The 11272-nt window shown below is 37.2% G+C and overlaps 1 protein-coding gene and 1 long non-coding RNA gene across 2 annotated transcripts in view; one reads left to right on the top strand and one right to left on the bottom strand.

The window, feature by feature from the left end:
- Cntn3 (contactin 3) overlaps positions 1-11272 on the top strand; it is a 372106-nt gene that overhangs the window by 202269 nt on the left and 158565 nt on the right. Inside the window, exon 5 of the mRNA XM_021190014.2 lies at positions 3256-3351. Coding sequence (XP_021045673.1) covers positions 3256-3351 — 96 coding nt within the window. The remainder of the gene's footprint in view (positions 1-3255; positions 3352-11272) is intronic.
- Positions 4009-11272, bottom strand: part of LOC110315977 — a 69252-nt gene continuing 61988 nt past the window's right edge. The window contains exon 6 of the long non-coding RNA XR_002380239.1: positions 4009-4470. This is a non-coding gene — a long non-coding RNA (uncharacterized LOC110315977). The remainder of the gene's footprint in view (positions 4471-11272) is intronic.

The raw sequence follows: 11272 nt of genomic DNA, 5'->3' as shown, positions 1-11272 counted from the left end.
CCTTCCTTCCTTCCTTCCTTCCTTCCCTCCTTCCTTCCTTCCCTCCTTCCTTCCTTCCCTTCCTCCCTCCCTCCCTCCCTCTTTCCCTCCTCCCTTCTTTCTTTTCTTTTCTTTTCTTTCTTTTCTTTTCATTAATTCATGACATTCATGTTTCCATGAACTCATGATTTTGGTCAATGTTAAGAAATATGTACAAACCATGTCTTTAAGAAAGAAAACATGTCTAGACTAAAGATAGAGCTTTTAGAACGGATTGGTAAAGAATCATAGGCAATCAGAAAATAGACATAAAGTGATACTTCACAAAAAATAAGCTATTGATGGGATATAAGCACATGAAGAGAATCTAATCATTAGCCTATAAGGTGATGCAAATTAAAACCAGTATGAGTTATTACTACACACCTGTCAGCATTTACACCCCTGCGTGCACCCAGCTGTGCTCTGTTCTCTGATGCATCTTACACACATTTATTTAACTGTCCATACATAAACATACATGGTGACATTGGATTCTTGACACATTTAAATAATAGTTATTTTATTGTTAGTGAGTATGGGTGCTTTCCTTGTGTATATCTATGGACATCATGTAAATGCAGTGCTGGCAGAGCTGAGAATAGGGTGCAAGTCCTCTGGAACTGGAGTTAAAGAGGAATATATTTTGCTGTGTGGGTGCTGGGTGCTGAACCTAATGTCCTCTTAACCTCTGAACTGTCTCCCATGCCCTCTTGCCCCATGCTTTATATTACAGGCACTTTCCTATAGTCTTTAATAAGACTTTAGAATAATCTTGAGATATTTAACTTGGATTGAATATTATACATGTTCATAGGAAACCGCAAAGTTATATTTGATATATTGGGATCCTTATTCGGTGTGTTCAAGTGATTGTGAAATACCTATACACTGGAATACAAATCCCTGGTAGTAATGATAGGTTGAAAATTTGAGACACATTAAAGATTTAGGGAATCCATATACTAGAGTCATGAAAGTTTGCTGTCGGTGATGTGCTGATAACTTGGAGTTGCTGCTTTTACTTTTCTTTGCTAGAGGGTGTTAGTTAATGCCCCATCAACTAGCCATATCAGGAATCGAAGTGATGATCCCTTACCCTTCCTTATGGTAGAGTGTATTGATATAGTCCAGGCCAATCTGAACCAAACAGTATTTGAATATAAGCAAAAGATATTTTTACCTGTGAAGAGAAAGCGCTTTTTTTCTTTCCTTCATGCTTTCTTCTTTATTCATACTTGTGTGCTTGTTTGATAGCTAAAATCAGTGACTGAAGAGCTCCTCAGTGGAGCTGGTTTCAAGGTTCAATTGATGAACTCCCTTGCCATGCAAGCCTGAGCATCTGCATTAGGTCTCTCAGGTAAAAACATATTTGATCTGAGTTCAGTCCCAAGGTGGATAGAGAAAACCAAACAGAAAACTAGTTCCCTGTCTTCCACATGTCTCCCTAGACATGATTACGGCTCCTTAGTCATGCTACTGATAAATAAAATTGAAATATTAAAAATATCCAAGGTGTAAAATTATGTAGAAAATTATAAATGAAACGAGGACTGTTTGGTAAAGGAACAATAACGATAACTACTTAGTTCCCTAAAGAAACATCTTTAAAAATTACTTTTCTATAAGTAGACTCAATTTTTATTTAACAGTTCAATGTTTAAATGGTTCAGTATTCCAGTTACTACTCAATTACACTACAGGAGGTTTAATGTTTTGAGAATCTTTTGTATTTGATACAGCTTTAAGAAGTTATAATGTCATAGTGTAGTCTTGTACACTACATACTGCGTTTGTGGTAGACATGAATGTAATGTCATACATTGCTGTAAAGTAGGTTCTAATCAAAATGAGTCCACACAGTCCTTTCTTTTCTGGGTGCACCTGTTCACTTTGGTAAAATCCTCTACTCTAAGATAAATACTACTTCTCAATAACAAATAAAAGTGTTGAATATAAAAATCTAATTGCCTGCTGTACTGATTTATGGTGCTGTGAGTTTTTCTAAATGTCTATAGATTCAGGTTTTCATCAATTTGAAAATAAGTTCTTGTCTCTTTATGTCTCTTTACTCCTGTCTCTTTACATTTCCAAAGGCAAGTTTCTAATTTTTATTTAGAATATAGGCTCTATTACATGTTATATTGTAACACAGAGATTTTGTAACAATGTTTAAGAGCTAAAACAAAACCAAACCTGTGTGTGTGTGTGTGTGTGTGTGTGTGTGTGTGTGTATAACTCTGGGAGTGTGTGTGTGTATGCATGTGTGACTTTGTATATGTATGTTTAGTACAATATTTCATATGTAGATGGTAACCTTAATTCTAAAACATTTTAGGTTCAATATAAAGTATCCGATCTTTATTCTCTTTTGTGTATAGACTTACTCTTTGTATTTTGAGTGGGCCAATGACTGTATTCAGACTTCTGCTATTTAAAAAAAGAAAAGAAGTCAATAGTTTTTTCCCTCTGTGGTTAGTCAAGCTAGGAAGTCTAAATCTATACATATTATCTTGAGTTTTATTGGAAGAAATTATGCTATTCCTAAAAATCACTGCTAATAATAAAAATAGCATTTGCCCTTAATTGAGATTTTTAAATGATCGAATGTTTGTAAACCATCCTTTCTATGATTAAAATAACAAGTATAGTTTGGTAGCTATAAATAAAATTAAGTACATTCATTGAATTTATTGTTGTGCTTTGAGTTTTACTTACTTTATTTCCAGGCATGTGCATCTTCCATACAGCCCTTCACAACATGACGCAGACTGGTACCTACAAGTTCTATATTTTCAAATAGTTCTTTAAATAAAAAATAATATCAGGTAGAGAATAAAGTTTGCACTGGCTGCTTATTATCAGGTATTTAAAAGAGTTTGGGAGTGGGTGGTCAGTTAGTTGGATTCACATTTTTAGGATGTGTTGTGTTACTTGGGTAGAGGTAAACATCATATTTATTTGTGTTGATGTTCAGTTTTTTTTTTCACTGAGTCCTAGTCTGTGGCTATTTTATTCTTACATATGCGTTGCCATTTTAGATGCCCCATACAATTGCATTCCTGTTACAGCAACATGGGACTCATGTGTATATATTTATTTGTATTTATACAGCTGATTTCCTGAAGGCAAACATTCCCGTGAGGTTCCTCGGAAGAGATTTGAACGTTGGCCTCCAAATAAAGAGAACATGTTGCTTTCCTTCTGAAATGTCCTCCCTTTTCTTTTTCTGATTAGATCTTGAAAATTTCAAGACCAGGATGAGAAGCACTGTGTCGGTCCGTGAAGGCCAGGGAGTGGTGCTTCTCTGTGGACCCCCACCTCACTCAGGTGGTGAGTACTACATTCTCTGCTGCTTGTTATGTGTAGGAGGTTCCAATGCTAGACCTGCACTCCATACTCCACGCTTATTTCTGCTATTTGTGCGGAGAAGCTAGATGATGCAGCTTTAGGTTCTCCAGGCTGAACTGGAACACACCAGACAACAACGGCTGGCTAAGCACTACGATTCTACCTCAGAGCAAATGTGTCGTACAGCCCTGTCTTTGCTAGTAACACACATGGAATAACTGTGAATGTCTGGTGAGATTGTAAGTGAAGAGGAAAAGAAATCTCTCCAAGTAAGACACATTAACTCTTAAGATAACCGGAGGTTCAGTAAAGTGAGTCAAAGAAACTGAAACGGTGCCTTTATCGGGGCTTTATCATACATGGAGATGGCCAGAGTGGGTCAAGTTTACATGGAAAGGATGTGCTTCCCAGTGATCCAGATCTCCTTAGTGCTCAGACATAATTCATATTCACCTTCCTGACATATTGGTTTATATTTTAGTGGTCTATAGGCTGAAGACAGCATTTATGTTGTACACAGTGGGAAGGCTTTAGGGAGCTTATATTAGTGGGCAAAGTACCTATTGAATACACAAACATATTCCAGAATTGTAACTTTTTCTAGGTTTAAAGTATTTAAAAATGTTTTTTTAATAATGAAAAAAAGGTACCTACCATTTATTTTCCAAGGTATAGTATTTATCGAATGTCCTAAGCACCAATCAGGCATCTAGAGGAACTAAGAGATTTTCTAGAAGGAGCTCTCTCTACATCAGCTGGACTCAAACCTGTTTGATCTGCATAGTGATGACTGAGGGACATTAGTGATGTAGAGGGTTTGGACCAGGTCTCAGAGCAGCTGAAGGTCTTAGTCGTACATGCAAAGGAAGCATTTCAGAGTGCTCATGGCCCTTGCTGTAACCAATGAAGTTTTCTCTGAAGTCCCCATGATCCTGCAGGACATAGAATTCTTCACTTTCTTGACTTCTTTTCAATACCTTTGCTCACTTCGTATTACTTCATTTCTCCTTGGTTCTTTCTCTGTGGTAAAAATACTTACAAGCATTAGTTTTGGTGAATGAAGATCCTATCATTCTTGATTCAACTCTCATATTCCCTCTTCTAGGACCTAATTAAGTAAACATGAAAAACAAATAAGTATCGTGAAAATAATAATAGTTCTAATGTCCATTATTGAGTTTACCTTAGATATTAAGCAGTATTCTAGGCATTATCTACAAATGAGTTTCCTTAGGTATGTAGAAGATAAGGATGAATCTCATCTAAGAAGAAGTCTAGAAGCTGATTGCTAGTGATGGTGACAAAGAAATCTTAGCCAGAAATGATCCATGTGGCTTCATGACCTCATCAGAAAGCCTTCCCACCCAGCTTATATTTGACTTCAGTGTAGGAGTTTCAAAGATTAAATAAGAAAAGAGTTGGACCATGGAGGCTTTCAGGCTATAAAGGATTAAAACTGCAGCCCCCTGTAGCTATTTTCGAAAGAAAAAGAAACAGAGTGGCCTGTGAAACCATCTCAATCCAAGGACTTCTGATATTTCAAATCTGGGGCAATACACTAATCTATGGTTATATTAGAAGTTATTTTATCACTATGTTTATTTGCTAGAATAATAGTAATAGTTTTCTCCTGAGTCAATGACCTATTTCCGTTTTAAGTTCTTGCCATCATTAACAATATAAAATACAGGTTCAATCTCATGGAATAGGCTCTAAATCCAATTTAAAAATGTATTTACTTACTCCCTTAACATTGGTCTCACTGTTGTATTAGTTGACATAGCTTGCAGACAGGTAGTTTCAGTTCACAGGGTTTATAGATGGGTGAGTTTCTTGATTATTTTTCTCCTCTAGTGCTTGTATAGAACCTTCCAGCACTATCAGTGCTGGCCAGGACAGGTGAAACTTCTAGATGAGTACCAGTTATATTTTTTTTTATATTCAGTGTCATAAGTATGTGAGGTGTTCACCAAACCCAGATAATAATGCACATGCCAGCAAGATTCTGCTGAAGGGACCCTGATATAGCGGCCTCTTATGAGGCTATGCCAGTGCCTGGCAAACACAGAAGTCGATGCTCACAGTCAGCTATTGGATGGAGCACAGGGCCCCCAATGGAGGAGCTAGAGACAGTACCCAAGGAGCTGAAGGGGGCTGCAACCCTGTAGGTGCAACAACAATATGAACTAACCAGTACCCCCTGAGCTCGTGTCTCTAGCTGCATATGTAGCAGAAGATGGCCTAATCGGCCATCATTGGGAAGAGAGGCCCCTTGGTCTTGCAAACTTTATATGACCCAGCAGAGGGGAAGGCCAGGGCCAAGTAGTGGGAGTGGGTGGGTAGGGGAGCAGGGGAAGGGGGGGGGGTATAGGGAACTTTCGGGATATCATTTGAAATGTAAATAAAGAAAATAACAATAAATAAATAAATAAATAAATAAATAATTTTAAAAAGAAAAGTATGTAACGTGTTCAGCAATATTGTCTTATCAGCAAGTTATGGAGGGTAACCAACAGCATTGGTAGTAGTCTGACATTTGTGGGAATTTCGTGGATCCTGTATGGGCAACAACTCAAAAAGGTATAACTGACTACTGCTACTGGGGTTCTTATTTGGTAGCATTGATATGTTGGCCTGTTCTCTCTCCCATTATATGTCCTTCCATTTAAATTACACACACACACACACACACACACACACACAGTTCTCTCTCCCATTATATGTCCTTCCATTTAAATTATACACACACACACACACACACACACACACACAGGCACATGCACGCGCACACGCACATGCGCAGACATACAATGATGCATCTACAGCGGTAAGCTTCATTTGGATTGCAAAACTTTCTACATGCTAGTTATCATTTCCCATGCTGTCTTCTCTACTTTGCATCCCCACATTGACCCCTTTAATTCTCCCCTTCTGATCTTCCCCTTTAGTCTTTTAAAATAGGAGAAAAAACGAGTTCATGGTTTTGTTTTCACTTGTATGTCCATTCTTTGCAGAACCACATAGAGACCAGCACTAAGGAATGTTGCATAAACAGTCAACCTCCCTGAGCTGACTCAAAGGCTGTGTTCAGACATGCTCTCTAGCACTTTGCACCTGTGACTGACACTTTAATTGCAATTAATTAACCTGAATCTTGAAATAATGCAGATTCTGGTTCAGTGAGTCTGAATGTTGTGTTTTAAGAAGCTTTTCTGATAAGATGCCACTACTAGTCCATAGGCCATTCAGCTGCAGGATCTGACCTGTTGCATTTAGCAAATTCTGTACTTTACCTGTTTGACTCATTCTGCCCTTCAGGCTTCTTCTTTGCCTAGCACCTTTGTGTGGCCCTCACTACAATGGATTTAGCTCATCCAGGGAAAATACTATGTGTCCACTGAGAGATCACCCTACCGTCTACCTCACATTTGAGCCTGAAGCAATGTCTTCAATATACTATTCACCCTGATTTATTTCATTGTTTTGTGGCCTTCCAGGTCTCTAACCGATTTGTATATTTTTATTGTCCCATAAAACTTGTGTCTAAGTCCTAAGGCTGAAGTGATATAGCTGGCCTTTTAATGATGATCACAAAGTCCAAGAAATAAAAGGGACTGTGATTTTAATACATGACTCCTAATCCCCCAGGTGTGATCTGAAAGCAAACATGGTATCTAACATAAGTTTGGTTTATGTCTAATAATCAATAAAATGAATGAAGAGTTAAATTCCTTGATATCAAAGGGTGTGGATACAAATCATTAGCTTAGGGTTTTACTCTACAAAATTTATGAATGTCTCAAACCTCCATGAACATATTCTTTTCAGTGTTTCACGATGAGATAGAAATTAAAAGGCATGAAGAAACACTGGACTGTATGCATGATGCATCCTTTGATCATAGATAAATAGCATGTACCCAAAAGAACACTCACAGTGCTGTCTCTAATCTTTTACTGAGAACACTTGAGATGGCAGAAAGTTTATTACTTCACAGACATTGCTCATTTTTTAATTTTGGAGTTATAGCATCAGACCTAAGGCTAAAGGGTTTTGTTGTGTGTTTGTTGTTTACAATTGCTTTTGGCTTAGATCTTTCTAAAATAAGCATTATGATCAGTAAAAGAGCTGCTATTTAGTGACAGTTAACAATTACTCTTCAGGTTTGCTTTTTATCATGGTTCTTTCCTTGGTTCTATTTCTCTTTATATTATTGGCTACATACAAATTCAATTGAGACCTGTTGCTTGGGTTAGAGATGCAGGTCAGGGGTAGACTGCTTTCTATTCTAGATTGAACCCTGAGAGGCTCTTCCAGCACCTGACCAATACAGATGCAGATACAGCCAACCACTGGACTGAGTCTGGGGACCCCAATGGAAGAGGTAGGCGAAAAACTGAAGGAGTTGGAGGGGATTGCAACCCAATAACAAGAACAACGACTAACTGGACCACCCAGAGCTCCCTGGGACTAAACCACCAACCAAAGAGTGTATATATATATATATATATATATATATATATATATATATATATATATATATATATATACACACATGGAGGGAGCAATGACTCCAGATATATATTTAGCAAAGAATGGCCTTATCTGACATCAATGGGAGAGGAGGGAGGCTTGATGCCCTGTGGAGGGGTAACCTAGAAGGGGGATATCATTTGAAATGTAAACGAATAAAATGGTTTTTTGTTGGTTTTTTTGTTGTTTTTTGTTGTTGTTGTTGTTTTGGGTTTTTTGTTTGTTTGTTTGGTTGGTTTTGTTTTTTGTTTGTTTGTTTGTTTGTTTGTTTTGAGACAGGGTTTCTCTGTGTAGCCCTGGCTGTCCTGGAACTCACTATGTAGACCAGGCTGGCCTTGAACTCAGAAATCTGCCTGCCTCTGCCTCCCAAGTGCTGGGATTAAAGGCATGCGCCACCACTGCCAGGCAAAAGAATATCCTAACACTACCAGAACTTTTTTTCTCATTTCAATGGAATAAATTCCTAACTTTTTGTTTATTTGAATATATCAAAAATGTTATATCAAAATAGAGTTGGGGAGATGAACTAATATAGGTTAAGAAATCGGTGATTTTTCCATACTTCAACCTAAGTTGTTTTAATGGAGAACAGTCATCCAATTACCTAACACCATTAAACAAGTTTTCTGCCATCGTTGAAGAGAATTGCAAATTTATCATGGGTCTCCATACATCTGTTGATTAGAGGAACTGTAATCATATGAGAAAGTTCTTAATCTTTCATTTATGCTGTCATGTGTTCTGTCATTTTTACAGGACAATTTTTGTCTTTTTGCAGGACAATTCAGAATCTTACTGAAGAAAGGGGAAATTATGCTCTAAGTTACAAGACCAGCAAATGATTAGCCAGAAATAAGATATTCAGCATAGATTTCTTGGGAGTAATTATTAATCCAGTTTCCAATAATGTGAAATACAGAGATGAGTGCAATTTCAATGCAGATGCTGGCTATCATAAAATCATTAGGAACTCAAACTCATGAGAAAAATCACCCTGCTATAAATAAGGCCACAGGACTAGTGTCTAGGCATCTCATAATGATATACTAATTAAACATAAGTGCACAGGATAATTAAAATATTCCATACACATGTTTTAATAAAGAGTTGATTTTTCCCAATGATTACTGACAACACCTATTGTGCATAGATAAAAGACTCAAAGTCTGTCCTAGTGTTTTCTCAGCAAACTAGTCTCTGTTGTACCTTGCCATGTCTGTGCTACATGCAGGCATTTGAACATTCAATTCTGTACAGTGTCATCCACTTCCAACAATATAGCCTTTGGGATGTGATAGGGAGGGTGTGAGTGTCAAGCAGCAGGTAGTAGAGGTTGAAGCAACTTCCTGCTAAAAATTGCTTTGTAAAGTGTTGGTGTGACCAAGGCGAGAACTGAAGCTGCTCAGCCAGATGGTGTGGGATTTACACCCCGTGGAGCTACATCTTTTTCACTTTTTCTCCCAAGACGAATGGGCCAAAATGTAAAAGTCATCTCAGGTAGCTTAGACAGCACCAAATAGAAATTTTCATCTCCACATCAATTGTCAAGTTAGTGGAGACGTTAGCAAGGCAGAAAGACCCACTGCCTAGTGTCAAGATATGCATGATGCTAAACCATTTCCCCAAATACTTTTATTTGAAATCATAGGAACTCAGTTCCTTGTATTAGGAACTCAGTTTTCCTAAACTTCAATTCAATGTTTTTAACCCTGCCACACCTGAAATTTTGGCTCTTTTCAATTGTTAGAGTCAAAATCCTTTTTTGAAAATCATCACAATTTCCCCCAAGCAGGATGCTAACTGGATGTAATTCAAAGCTTGTATTTTATATTTCTACCAAAGAAGAAACCAAGGCAGAATGCCCAGTAACTGCATCACAGTGTAACTGACCTCATCAAAACTGAAATGTTGGGTTATTACGGATCTGTCATTTAAGCTACAGAATATTGTCTCTAAGATATTGCTTCTTGCTAAGTGGTAGATAAATGTATCAAGGCAAAGATGTACAAACTCGACCTATAGAGTAAATAGATAACATATCAGATTTATATACACATTTTTCTTAATTTCTGTTAATACTTTATCATCGTTAATATACTGAGTGTCAAAAATCCCAACTGATCCATAATGGCATTCATATCAGTATATTCAGAATCAGTTGACATATAAGCCTAAAGTGGAAACATATGGATGACTGCAAAGCTTTTCATCTCTAAACAGAAATGGTTATTAGGCCCTTTGTTGCACATTAATTGTGTACTTGGATTTGAAATACTGTGTGTCTATAAATTGCTTAACTGTAAAGCTAAGAATTTAAAATATCTATCAAGTAGACCAGCCTTCCACATGTCTTTCCTTCCATCCTTTCATCTATTTATCTATTACTCTGTCCATTCATCTGTCTTATTTTCATTGATTTACAGATATATCCAACAAATAACTAAGTGTGGGAACCTTGTTTTACATCTCAGAACATTTTGCTTTCACACCTGAAAATACTTGATATTAAGCAGAGAAAAACCTAAGAGCCTACTGGCCAAAAACTTGATTGTTATATGTTCAACTTACTTGTTATTGAGCTCTATCCAGAACCAATTCCCAGTTGTAAGCTAGTGGGCTCATTTCGCAGGAAATTGAAAGACTTCCAGGATTTCCCATATCCTCAGGCTGTTGAGTCTCTCTAGAATGACAGTATGCTTCAGTTTGTAAGCAAGTAGACCTGAAATGACAGTAAAAGTGCAAATATTCAAGGTGATATTAAATCTATTTTTTAAAAATTGAGTAGTGCTATCTTTTAACATTAGCAAGATGCGCTCAAGGTGGTTATAGTATTTAAACACAGTCATACAGCATGATTCCAGCTTCAGTTGCAAAAGTAATACTTTTCTCCTCTGGGCACCATTCACAGATACCCATCTACCTGTAATAGACATGCTTTCATGCATGTGCAGAATGTATCAGTGCTTTCTGAATCCAGATGAAGATTCCCTGGAACTGGATAGGAGTTGCCATGTGGGTGCTATTGAACCAGGGTGCTATGGGAGAACAACCAGTGCCCTTAACCACTGAGCAATCTCATCTTAGCATCCAAACATGAATAAAGTCTTGGTCTTTTGAAAAGAAAAAGTAATACTTTTAAAATTAAATCGAGGAATTTTTCTTATGCATATATAAATTACAACCTTTGAGTTTGTTGTTGATATTGTTTATTTCAAATTGCACTTTTTGACATTCTACAAATATTTTTGATGGATATATGGGCCTGACTAAAATATTTTAAGTGCAGTTTTACACACACACATACACACACACACACACACACACACACAGAGAGAGAGAGAGAAAGAGAGAGAGAGAGAGAGAGAGAGAG

This window comes from Mus pahari, chromosome 2 (genome assembly GCF_900095145.1).
Source record: "Mus pahari chromosome 2, PAHARI_EIJ_v1.1, whole genome shotgun sequence".
Classification (NCBI taxonomy): Eukaryota; Metazoa; Chordata; class Mammalia; order Rodentia; family Muridae; genus Mus; species Mus pahari.
Note: the sequence above shows the minus strand (reverse complement) of the source record. Positions and strands in the feature narration are given on the sequence as shown.